The 13,586-nt window shown below is 41.3% G+C and overlaps 1 protein-coding gene across 3 annotated transcripts in view; it reads left to right on the top strand.

Annotated features, from left to right (window-relative positions):
* Nucleotides 1-13,586, top strand: part of CRYBG1 (crystallin beta-gamma domain containing 1) — a 1,049,447-nt gene that overhangs the window by 876,443 nt on the left and 159,418 nt on the right. For all 3 annotated transcript variants that reach the window (XM_078648430.1, XM_078648432.1, XM_078648431.1), the window contains 3 exons: nucleotides 2,266-2,392; nucleotides 4,827-4,862; nucleotides 6,500-6,663. In XM_078648430.1, the coding sequence (XP_078504556.1) occupies nucleotides 2,266-2,392; nucleotides 4,827-4,862; nucleotides 6,500-6,663 (327 nt within the window). The remainder of the gene's footprint in view (nucleotides 1-2,265; nucleotides 2,393-4,826; nucleotides 4,863-6,499; nucleotides 6,664-13,586) is intronic.

The following is a 13,586-nucleotide window of genomic DNA, read 5'->3' as shown; positions in this document are numbered from 1 at the left end:
TATGTGATTTCATGGTCAATATTGACCGAATACAGATGATGATAATGGCTCTGGAAGGTGCCTTTGATTAGCAGAGGTATACAGATGAAATTTATTTTTCAAGCTCGAACAGCAGGGCCTATCTTTATGCTTGTACGCGGTTGTGTTGTGTCAGATCAGCCCTTCATTTAAAATGAGGTGTTGTATTAAACACTTTGATTTTTTTCAAAGAATATTCATAGTATTGTGGATAAAATTACAAGCAGTTTAAATACTCTTCAGTCAGTATACTCCTCGTTTCAGTCTCACTTTCTTAATTTGTGAAGTCACTATGATGACTACCTTGGTTGACACATTTTTGTAATCTCAGAATTAAAGAAAATGAAAATAGTAGAGAGAAAGTGCTGACCCCTGTAGTTCTCATTTAATATAATTTATTAATTCATTCACCCCTGCGCTTCGGAATGGCTTGTGGTTGACAATGTGTTAAAGGCTACTACTGAGTCTTAATGATAGCGGACACATTAAATGCTGAAACTATCAAACTATAAAGACCTAGTACAAACTATCATTTTGTACCAATAAATATTGCAAACTATCATTGTACCAATACATATTTCTTGGCACAAGGATGACAAAGAGCCGGGACAAAGGCTTAAATTTGCTCTTCTATGGCTGCTGCTACATTTGGAGCAAATTTCTGACTTTGATTGGATTCACAAACAATGCCTGGACTGTTTCTGGAAATCTACAATAGAAAGTGTATTCACACAGAATTTCAATCAATTTATTTAAATCTGCAGTGAATGTGCTTTCACTTCAAACATATTTTTCCATGTAGAGAAGCACTTCCTCTAAACCCCTTTAATTGTTCCCTCCCAATTTCAACCTTAGAAATGCAGTCAATCCTGTTGTAGACAGCATATTGTTATGCTTTTCTGTTTTGGACACCTACGTATAAGGATAATATCAGTACCTACAAACTTACCACTTAGTAAATATTCACCTATAATTGCAGGTTGCCCCACCTTGGCAGGTCAAAATGTCTGTCCACAGATACGTAGGTATTAATCTGCTTTTACAGGTTGCCTCACACCAGAATTCCTTCCCCATTGCTATGCTTGCTAGTGCAGCAGTTCTGACTTACTGAATGTATGTTGAAAGTGAGAAACTTAAATTGTATACTTTAAATGTAAAAAAGCTAAAATTGAAAAAGTGAGAAATGTTCTACATATATAAGTAGCTATAATATTGTTTTATCTAACCTCTAACCTTTACTGTGACATCATTGCTTTTCCCTAACGCCTAAACGTAACCTCTGTTGGAATCATACTTTGATGATCTTCCTATCAAACAAAATGAACTATAAAAGGAGAAGGGGAAATTAGCTAGCTTGAAAAAATAAATCGACGGAGCCTATAGTTTTCTGACTTGCTCTTTCAGTCATTAGCCAGACCTAATGGCTTAGCCATATTTGCCAGGTGCACTGAATTTGTATTTCATCCACAGGCGTAGTGTGTGTGGAATCTTAGGATCAGTCAGATGAATTAATGTGCTTGCTGGAGACGGATGTGGTTGTTGGGGACACCACATGGGGTTTCCTCTTATAGACAACAGTAGAAGAAAGAGCAATTGGCGTTAATAGCAATTCTTTTGTTGTGTTGTAAAGTGATCCGAAATATCTTGCAGTGAAAAAAGGATTGCTTTTTGTATACAGTACTTGTGTGAGATAAAGTTTTAAGTGTGACAACAAGTGTGATGTTTGAATTCACTTTTCAGTCATTCATTGAAATAGTCATTTTGTAGGTGGCAGGTTAAGACAACAAATCAGGTATGTGGTGAGAAATGTATAATCCTCTGGGCTGATGTTCTAATCCAGGATCTAACTAACACTGTCTCAAAGCAAGACTGAAGAAAGCTGAACCGAGCAAGCCAAACTTTCAAGGGGGCTTACCCAAAGCTCACTGTGTATATAACTTGTAAACAATTGGTGTTGCAGACAAGTACCTTGTCAAAACAGACCTAAAAATACGAAAGAGGATCTCAATATCAAAAATGGAGGAAAAAAGTGATGGTCGTCAAGGTGGGGAGGGGGGCAGGACGGTCACTCTGCTCTGTGTAAAGCAAACAGAAAACTAATCCCGACCCCACACGAAACCCAAAACATATGTTAAAACAATTATTTTGTTACGTACAGTAGTTTTATTATATGAAATAAATGCACACAATCCAGGTGTGTATTTCCAATTTGTGTTAAACATCTACTTCTCTTTTTGTATATTTTAGATGGCTCATCTATGAAGATGCTGGCTTCCAGGGAGTTCCGTTTATTTTGGAACCTGGAGAATATCCTAATTTGGCATTCTGGGATACTCATGAAGCTTACATTGGTTCCATGAGGCCTCTGAAAATGGTATAAAATGGATATGTTTGAAATGTTATATCTAATTTGTATAAGAAGTTATTGGACCAGAGTTTTTAGACCCTGCCCAAGACCGCAAAAAAACCCAGCAAGTGTATGATATTATCTCGTATAGCGTTATGGGAGAGGGTGTGGCCGTTTCCAAGTTAGGTGTCCAGTAGCTCCTTTACTACCACTGTGTGAAATAAAGCCCGTAGGCTGTAGTTCACAAGGGGCATCACCTTACTTGAGATCACTACAGTAAGTGTAATATGTAGAAAATAATAAAACACAGTTACTAAAGTAGATAGAAGTTTGTTACCATTCAAATATTAATTAAGGTGCAGGCATGATATGTCCTGGGTACATTCTTGACATACAATAGATGTAAATCATCCCATACTCTTATGTCAAATTACAGCCTCAAATGCCCAGCTGCAGTCTAAATGTCACTGGCACCATTAAGATATACAAAGCTGTGACTGCAGATCATCTGTCACAACCATCATATGTCCAGGCATAGCTCAAAATCCCAAATGCAACTATAGTAGCCTAAAGCAAAGCTTAAAATAATCTGCCGCTTCGTCAAATGTGCTTTTCATATGGCGAGTACAGATTCATGATGTACATGCTTAGCATCAAATGCTCAGCTCAGCCTCTCAACCTACAGAAGTTGCCTTAAATTCCTAGTGCGGTATCTCACTGTGTAGTACAGCCACTAAGGCTGAGTGCATCCTTACAGTGTGTTTGAAGTGCTGGGGCCTAAGAGGGTGGATCCACACAGTGGTGAGGCCTTTTGTGACTAAAACCCCTCACCTGCAGCGTCAGAAGCTGTGCCCTTCAAAAATGCGGATCTTTAATGCAGCTTCAGTCTGCCGGGCATTTTATGTTTTCGCACTGTAGATCACCGCACATTACTTTCCGTCTTCCAAACCCTCACGGGGCTCTAGAAAGGCCAGTGGTCTTCTCTTACCTGTTAGACAGCACTACCAGTTGGATCCCTTTGGGCTAGTCCTGGGCACCCTCCTTTTCTTCTTATACACCACCTCCCTGGGTGATGTTGTCTCATTCTTTGGGTTTTCTTATCTTTACGCCCACAAAACACAAATCCTCTTTCCTACCCTCTTCAGACAGCCATTTCTCACAGCAATACGACTTTGAATGGGTCCTCATGCCTCCCATGTTGAATGCCTCCAAAGCTGAGATCCCTTACTTTGTCTTCTCATCAACACCGACCCCTCTGCTTAATTAATTGTATCCACTTTTCCCCACACATTGATTTTTATTTTTCCCTTGTCCAGAAATCTTCGAGTTTGCTGTGGCCCTTGCATGTAAATGCAGTAATTTATTACTGCCACATCAGCATACTACGAGGTCATAAATATTAGAACAATAGGCCCATGTCTCCACTTCTGCTTCACAAAGAACCCCTGCTCGTGGGTCTCCCTCATTATTCATTTTCTCCCAGAAGACCGGATTGACTGCTTTGCCACTAGAACCTCGTTCAACATGCCAGGCGCACACCCACCATTTCTTTTCGCCATAAAGCTTGGTAGCTTTCAGCTAAAAACAGGACTTTCTGCAAACTGACTGTCCTATGCAAATTGATTCGTGGTTCATTTCAGACTAACTTACTTACTATCCTCACAGCAATTATGTTCTATTAACAAGAACTTGCTCGTCATATCTAACCACCTCAACACTGGACCGCACTGCACCCAGACATCTGAGTGTACCCCACATTCAATGAGCACAAACTATCCAGGATTTCAATTCAGGAGACTCCGACATAATAATATGAAGGACAGTTTGCCAAACTATTTGGCATACTATTATATATAGTTGTATTGAGAGTCTTGATTTGTAGCTGTTTCACTCACATCGCAAAGTTATGACTCATTGCTGATCCAAATGTCTTGGCACTTGTTCCTAATGCAATAAAAGAAGTACATTTTAGGGTACAATAATTTAACTTATGTTGTATTCTTTGCAGGGAAGCATATTAGACTAGCAGGTAGTTCCTCCCTGACTTAGATGGAGCAGATTGTTTTTTCCGGTCAGAGTTGTTCAATAAATGTTTGTATTTCAGAGACATCAGAAAAAAGCGTTGTTTAGACCTTTTTATGATATTCTGTTGTGGCATCCAAAAAATAAGAAATTCAAGAGCAGTGGAAATTTTGATTTGTCTTGTACACTGTGTTATACAATATATGTTCTGGCAGACCTTAAAATCAGTTTGGAGAGCTTCCGTAATATACTTTAGGAAGAGCTTCCCTAATATACTTCAGGCATTTCCTTTCATAGCTGACAGCCACAAATTAGCGAGAGAAAAATAGGCTTTGCGAAAAAAATTAATGGTTAATATTATTTTTGAAGCCAGTAAAGCACCCAGGACTCGGATACTAAGTGTGTATAAAGAAAGTAACAATGTTTTTATTTTTTATAGGGTGGCCGTAAAGTAGAGATACCAAATGAGCCAAAGGTAAAATATTTATAAGTATTATGTGCTCTGTATTGTCTGCTTTTCATAATTATCATATAATCATGATAGTGTATTGGCATTTGGGTTCAGTTTGTTATTATTTGTGTTTCTGTTCAGACTAGGGGCCCGATGTAGGTAATCCCAGATTACCGATTCTTAAATACCGAATCATACCGATTCGGTATTTAAGAACAGGCAAATGGGATGTAGGTAATTTTACCGAAAACCGGTAAAAGGGGGAAACATTGAAGGGTGGCAGGGTGTCACTTTGACACCCTGTTGCACCCCTCAATTGTGTATGGGTGCACATGTTGCAGACATAGGGCATGTATGTCTGCAACATGGCACTGTTGGAAAAGCAAAAAAAATGCTTTTTCCAAGGTTTTCATTATTTACCACCAACTTGTAGTTGGTGGTAAAGAACGAATCCTAAAAGGGGAAAAACACTCATTTGAGTGCTCCCTACATAGCAAAATCGGTAATTTACCGATTATTTTAAGAAATCGGTAATATACCGATTCCTTAAAATACCGATTCAGTAAATTACCGAATCAGTAAAATGCCCACCTACATCTCATTTTCCAAATACCGGTCAGTAACGGCCGAAATTACCGAATTTCGTCCGTTACCGACCGGTATTTGCCTACCTACATCTGGCCCTTAGTGTTTCTTTCCATTGAATGAAAAAAATACAGAATTCCCCAAAACGTAATTCTTATGATGTAATGACATAAAATTACATTAGAAGTAGTGTATGTGAGGAAAAATATTTCTTTACCCACCATAATGACTTTTACATATCATTGTGTTTATCTTTACTATATATACTTCGCAATGTAATCATATGCGTGAGATGAACATTCTAAACAAGCCTATTAATTAAACTTTGAGCTAAAAACAACTGATAAGAATTGATTAGACACACAACCATTTAGCACGGGAAATATTTTGGATACATTAATGTGAATGTTATTCTAGAGGATTTTAGAAAAACAAAAATTTGTAGTAAAGTAAAAAAATGCAGCGGCTGGGACAATATGCCTCTCATTCAACACAACAGCCATGTACTCACAGAATGTACTTGCACTTAACAACCGTACGAAAATATCACTCTGATTGTGAAATCACCAGAGAGAGTGGGGTTGCTATTTTCCCCACAAACATGGTGCAGGTTCCCTGTTCCTGGACAGTGTTTTCAATGCAGTTTCCTTATGGACTCCTCACATGTCGCTCTGCTTTGGGTCTGGTGCTTCTTTACTATCAACTGCACCAAACGTGCTGGGTGCCAAATGAAATAATGGATTGTTTTTTTGTGGGTTTTTTTAAAGGCCCGAACAATGGTGTGATATAGAGTTGTGGTAATGTAATATCCTCTGATTTCTGAAGAAAATGTTTAATCTAGAGTATAACCCATCACTGTGGTAGAGGAAACTCCAATGGTGCATTCTCCAGCTGTATGTAGTACTTAAAGAATCCAGAGGAGTTTTAATTGCCAACCAACTCTGCATCAGGACCCGAATGTTTATCTATAGTCTGAGACTTGCGTATCGGTGTTGTGTGCATTAGTGTGCAGATGTATATACAGAATGTTCATTAGTCTTTGGGTTAACTCATATTTTTGTTTCATGTCCGGCTAGATATTTGTTTATGAAAAGCCTTTCTTTGAAGGAAAGGAATTAGAACTGGATGGTGAAATGTTGAACATTGCCGAGGACCAAATTAAGTCTGGAGATGAGAAGTCTGAAGAAGGACAGTCGTCTTCCTTTGCAACAGTGTCATCAATAAGAGTTTTAGGTGGAATGTAAGTAAAGATGGTTCAATTGAAGTCTTTTGAATAATGTTGGGAATATTTAGCTGAATCTCGTCATAATGATTTTCTTTCAGTGTCTCACCAGTTTAACTTTCATCTAAGTACTTACTGCACCTTTTGGAACATGCCAATGTTTTCTAAATGTGAAGAATGCTACTTCTATTTCCATTCAAGTAGACTCAATGACAAGAGAAAGCTATGTATCAGAAACAATTAGGCTTATCTAAATCTTGTAACTTTACTTGAACCTTACCATACCTCATTGGCCTAAACATTCATTTTGATACGGTAATATTTAATAGGGTCACTGTGGTCCATATGCTCTCTTGTGCTGTAGGGTAGGATATGTGCCTTACGTTCAACAGTTCCTGTTTTGCAATAATAGTGGTACATTGTAGCATGAAAAGGGCTCTGATTCATAGGAGATTGAGTGTGAGAAGTTGGCCTGATATATGATGCTCACTAGTTCTAGTGATCACCTTGTATCAGTCCAAACAACCCTTATGGTGATTGGTTGTAAAGTCAACCGTATAGACCAGCTATCCTAGTAGCGTGGACAAAAGCAGTCTTTTAGGCTAATCTCTTTTGGCATGTGAAGCCAGCTGTTTTACCATAGCATAACCCCTTGAATACCAAATGAAAGGACACCACACAGGTTGTTATGAAAAATAAACAGTCTATTTATTTATAACAACACCTCTGAACTCTTTATGAGATCAGAGGGCTAAGCACATGACAATACTAAAAAGGAAGTAAGAGTTCGCACAATATTTACACAAGTGCCTTAGGGGCACGACAAACCATATACTCAAAACAATGGAATGCGAGGAAAGAAAATACTGTAAGGAGATCCAGAGGCTGGAGGATCGCTGGGACTACGCTACGAACTAGGTAAGTAAGGAGCAGGAGGCCCACGGGACTCACGTGCAGAGTGGGAACTCTCACGCGGGATGCGTACCAACGTCTATGGATGCAACAGTTTACAGAGTTACGGATTCCGGACGAACCCGGCTGGATGGAGGGAAAACAACAGTGGACCTGGACACTAGGATAGTGGACACAGACTTCAGGACCTAGAAGCTTTAGTTACCTAACCCACAGGCTGCGGGTGCATAGGGCTGAAGTAGTGTCGGGTTTGCTGCGTTGATCCCGGTGATGCCTGAAACAAGACGTTGCTGGCAGGCAGCCAGATGGAGGAGTCCGGTGGTTCCAAGGATGGAACTGGAAGATGGAAGTCCTGAAAAGGAAGGGGACAGAGTCTTGGTCACTAGCCAGTGACGGTGCTGGAACCAGGGGCTGTCGCCGCGTTCAGGTGAAGGAAGGGTCGCTTCTCTCTGCAGCTGCGCGGACCAGGAGCTGTTTTTCACGACCAGGCTGGACGCACGAGCTGTCCCACGTAGTCTGCTGCTGTTGGCGGTGTCGGATCGTCGATCTGGACAACAGGCCTTGGCTAATGCAAGCCACGCGGTGAAACAAAGATGGCGTCTTGTGTGGACCAGGAGAGTCCAGGGTGCTTCTCTTTCACAAGGAAGCAAGGGCCAGTCTGGGGGACCAGACTAGCAGTGTTGAAATCTTCGGGTCGTCGTCTCAAAGGGCACAAGCCAGCCGGCAAGTGACCAGACAACAGGAAGGGCAGCAACCAGGCAAAAGGGCCCCACGCAGATCACGGGGATGCTGGGGGGCTGGTCTTTGGTGCAGGAGCTGCGTCGGTGTGGGGCTTCTCAGTCCCCAATGCACTCACTTGAGGAACCCTCAGGGGTCGTGCAGGAAGCGCTGTGCAGGTTTCTTCAAGATGGCCGTCTCCACGTTGCTCGTCGCACCCACGGGTCCCAGCTGTGCTGTGGATGTGGGTAGAGGTCAGAGAGGTCTGGAGGTCCGGGTCTTGTCGAGCTGGGTCGTCGGATTCCGGGATGGAAGGACTTTGCAGCAAACCGCACAGGAGCTTGATGGTGCCTGCGAAGCAGGATGGTCACTCCCTGACCATAGGGGAGATTCTTCAGTCTTCTGGTGTCCAGGAGGTCGAAGGTCAAGAGTTCTTCGTGGAAGTTGTCAAGAGTAATCTAATCTGGAATGGGACCAGCTCCTACCTTTATCCAGCTAAAGGGGGCTGCACTACGACTAGGTCCCTCCCCTGGGTGGGACCAGGAAGGGGGGTGGCTACACCCCCTTTCATTTGTCCAGTTTCCCGCCAGAGCTGGGGCTGGAGTGCCCCAGCAACTGGTTGGAACCGGTGTATGCACAGGGCACCTTGTGTGCCCCAGGCATGTCTCATTCCTTTCAGCCTGAGCCTACCCAATACACAAAATCCTGTCTGGGGTGGTGCTAGCACCTCCCAAGGCAGGAAACCCTTTGTCCAAGCCACCCTCGCTGGAAGGACTCCCAGCAGCAGGAGGTCAGACTTGTGTCTGTGGTGGCAGCATCCATTTTGTGATGCTGAGGCTTGAGTTAACTTTATCCGGGGTTTACAGTTACATACATGTCGTGTCCCTCTAGAAGGGTGGAATGCTAACCCCGTCGCCAGAATTGGCGAGGGGTTAGTATTCCAATTCGTATGACACCTTACTCGACATGTTTTGATAATGCTATGCCAAAGTTAGCATTTAACTGCGAGGATTATAATGCACTTAAGAGTATATGGTATAGCGTTATCATGGAACAGCTATAAGGACTTGGTTCCGCAAGCTGCAAACGGGCTCAGCTCATGCCAGAGCACCATCTCACATAATTCCAAGCACTCTGCCTTCAGGATTGATAAGGCCTGCCCTAGGAGTGACTGATTGGAATATATGTGTCCATTTTAGGGTTAGATATAGGAATACTATATCTAAAGCAAAGGGTGTTTACACCACCTTGCCCCAGCTGTCGTGCAGCCAGTTGTGTCAGATTTGGGTGGCCAGCCAGGGGTGGCATAATACATGCTGCAGCCCCTGGTAGGCCCTGGCTACACCTATGCCCTGGATACCTAAGGTATACTGTACAGGGACTGATAAGGTGGCCCAGTACCAATTGGTAAATGCACCTAAGGTACATGCTTGTCAATTTAGAGAGAGAACAGCTAGGCTGTGGGTCTGATTAGCAGGCCCACAGCCAGGGAAAGTCGTAAACCAGTGAAGCAAAAAGCAAAAATCTGGGGTGGCCATGGGATTGCAGACCCCACTCTCCTACATTGAGAATACTGGCAAGTTATTGCATTCTCTTCTGGCTTATGCTCAGCTCCTTGGGTGTTCATGAAGTGCATGTTACTGAACGTTGTTCTTTTCAGGACTGTATGTGATGTAAGTGACTCTTGGCTGAGTTATGGTCCCATCAAGATATGGGGATTTGTGAACTTGGATAGTTATTGGTTGGTGATTTTTGAATGGATATTTGTATCTTGGGCAGTAGTGGTAACCTCTAGGAATGTATTTTCCTGCTTCCCAAGATGGGCTGGTTTCAGAAGAGGTACCTAATTCCACATTACACGTTTCAGGACTAGTTCATTTTCTATAGAGCTGAAAGAAAGTTTCTTTGAGGTGGTATCATTTTGCAGTCCGTATCTATAATTTTAAAATGTTATCGTGACCAGTACTAGTAGGTTGTCATACCTTATCAGTGGCATATAGTCACAAGAATAGTTTAATCTACATAACGAGTTTGAACCTCACGGTTTCCTTACTTCCTTATCAGTGGCTTGTGGTCACCATAGAAGTTCAAAGTAAGCCATTGAAGTTGGTGGTGACCTGTATTTTCTTATGTGTTAAATGTCTCCCAATGTTAGGTAGATGATGTTGGAGACCCTTATACCTTTGAGTTTTGGCTGTGTCCTTATCCATACAATTTTGATGACCGTAAACTGTTTCTTCATAGTGGTCATAAAGCCACACATAGTCTGCTCTGTGCATGCATGCTATATGCAGCAACTACATTGTTCCACAGCATGAGTGCATATCTTGCTTATTATTAGGCACCCCCACACCAATCTCAGAAATGTTCCATACCCACAACTTTCCTTGGTTAGCGCTCCCGTGGGCTCATGGGCACTCTCAATTATTTGCAGTGTTAATAACTATAGAACCAGTTCAGCTCTTGTGTTGAGGAAAGACGGGGGATTATTTTACTCCTGCTACTTTCTAGTCACAAAGAGAAAGATCATATTCAGTTCCATTCTGGGTCTACATGATTAAGATGTTCAGAACGTTCACTTGGATGCTGGCACTGTAATCAGTAGATTTACATGTACTTTATTGTCTCACTGCACTAAAACCATAGACTAAACTTTCCATGTGCCATAGGAAGCCAACTTATTTGTCCCAACACTGCTAACATATTTACTCACACCTGACCCAAATGGCAGCCATACAGCTTTGTCTGTGGTAAGTGCTGGACCAGTAATTAGCCCATTAATTGAAGCCCATCTCAATGTATTCATCCCTCCAGCAATTTATTTTAGACAATGCGTAGGAAGGAATGCATTACTCTCCACTCTGCCAGTGACAAAGAAGCCCTAGATATTGGATATATCTCAGACTATCTTCCTTTTGGTGCTCTATATTAAATTGTGTGGCGCTCAGCCAGCCTGTAGCAAGTTTGAACAGATGCCCACAAACATCCCATGAACTAGAGTTCAGACATGGAGTTCTCTCTTCTATCTTCCACTGATGTGTTCACACACATGGCCTTTTCCACAAACATGAAAATCAAATGCAAGAACTTTGCTTCTTGAATCACCAGCAGGTAAAATTCCTGTGTGACTGTCTCATGACCTATTGGTCTGGGAAGTCCTTTGTCTTCCCTCTAATTCCGACAAACCTGGATATTCTAAAAAGAATCATGGCTACTGTAAGGTGTGCAGGCATTCTTGTGGCTCTGCCTGGACTTGCAACTGCTATTTCCTGAAGTTTCTGTAACTTCAGCTCTGTGGGTGCTAGCACTGTTCCTCCAAGATGAGCTTCTTAAGAAGAGACAAGGAGAGCATCTGGCATCCCACGCTACAGTTTTTTTGCTTGACAATATATTTCTTGTAAAAATTACTTTTGCCTATCTCTACAATAAATCTATTTTTTTCTGCATTCTGCAAAGAAAGACTTTTGAACATCAAGCGAAATGTAATGCTAAAACCATTTGTTCCCCCATGTTTGACGTGTAACGTTAATCGGCAACTAACAAAACATAAGCTCTTGCCAGAAGATAACAAGTGAACTTGAGAAAGTAGAAATGATTGCTAGTGGTATTAAATCATCTGTTGTGTATTCAGATGTCCATGATCTCGACTGTACATGAATTTCAGTCACTTCTGCCCTCCTCATCAAGAACTAAACAATTGCATCTTGGAATCCTTCTTGTACAAATCATAGGAGGTCATAATAGATGTTATTGCTGTTGTCAGACCACACAGGAGAACTATATGACAGCTATTTTTCGACGAATATGCAGGAGTGTCAGAAAGTTAAAGACTCACCTTTTAATTAATTTGATTAATGAAGCAGGATGTGACCATTATGTTGGAATGTGAAAACGAAAACATATCAAAGATTGCAGTCATCCAGGAAGCCAGCTCTCTTCGCTGAAACTATAGGAATAGGTTGAAGGGGTGGAGTTTAGGGTTTGTGCATGATCACAATCTCTGAATTATTTATATTCAGTTTCAACCAATTAGCCTTCTACACGCTTGTATGAATGCACTGTTGGCCTAGGGAAGCCAGGGGAAGCATCATGGTACTGATTCTTATACAACACCACTACATTGTTGTATGTTAAGCGTGTACGTAAAGAGAGAATACAAGATGGTGCAAAATAGAAGACAATAAAGAGGATTGTTAAACCTTACAAAAGCGATGTTGATTGACAGGAGTAAGGTGACAATCGTATTTCTGTCTGACGGAAATTATGTAAACCACCTTAACATGGAACTCCTAAACTGGTCTGAGGAAAATGGCCCAGAAAGGCCGTCTAGTTAACAGGAACAAATGCAGCTGAGAGATATGATAGAATCAGGACACCAGAATGTCCACCATATGCGAAACTATTTAAATATTTCATGTGACTCCGTTTTTAATTTTAATGAATAGCTGAACAGTGGATAATGACCTACACCTTTACCACTTCCACTCGGGCTGTGATGACCCTTTTTGGTGAGTTTAAATTTTCATATTCGAAACGTAGTATTTCCATGGACTTGCTCATTTTTATTTAAACATGTACTTATATTTTTTGAGTCAAGAAACAATTGATCACTAAACTTAACATCTCTCCTGTCTTACAGTTATTCCCACGAGCACAACTCTCCCACTATCTCCTACAGAACTCAGTGTCATCTTTATTCCATCGCCAGTCTTTTATCAAACATTCCCGCTGTTTCATACTCTTGCTTTTCAGTTCTGGTGTCGTTACCATACATTCCATGCTATAAAAATATCCTCACCCTCATTTTCTCCTGTCTAGACTCGTGTTCTAATCTCTGGTTTCCTTCCTTTCATACATGATTCTTTCTCCACTTCGTATTCAACATTTCTATTAGTCTTCCTGGAGCTCCCATAACCCTCTCTTATTTCTTCCTTTTTTATTACCTTCTGAAGGCTGCTTTCCCTTTTTGCACACATTTTTGCTTCCTTTGCAGACTTTCCTTTGTGTTTATCCGTGACCTTCGTTCTCCTCGATTCACTTAAGCACTCTTCATTCAACTTCTCACACAACCCTGGTCATCTCTTTCCCTCACTGTGCTATCTTACATTTTAGCACTCTTGCTCTCTATTCTGTGCACTTCTCTGTGCTCCTTCACTACCATCGTTTCATATTCCCTTAAAATCCTGCTTAGATCTGCTCATATTTATTTACATATAAATCTTTTTATTGAAGAACAAAAACTCGTGCTCAGTATAAAAAAAATCAGTGATTGAGGCATTTCACCGCGTATGTAGGATAAAGAGTAGACATAA

This window comes from Lissotriton helveticus, chromosome 6, assembly GCF_964261635.1.
Source record: "Lissotriton helveticus chromosome 6, aLisHel1.1, whole genome shotgun sequence".
In the NCBI taxonomy this organism is placed as follows: domain Eukaryota; kingdom Metazoa; phylum Chordata; class Amphibia; order Caudata; family Salamandridae; genus Lissotriton; species Lissotriton helveticus.
The sequence above is the reverse complement of the archived record's forward strand: the minus strand, read 5'-3'. Positions and strand labels throughout refer to the sequence as shown.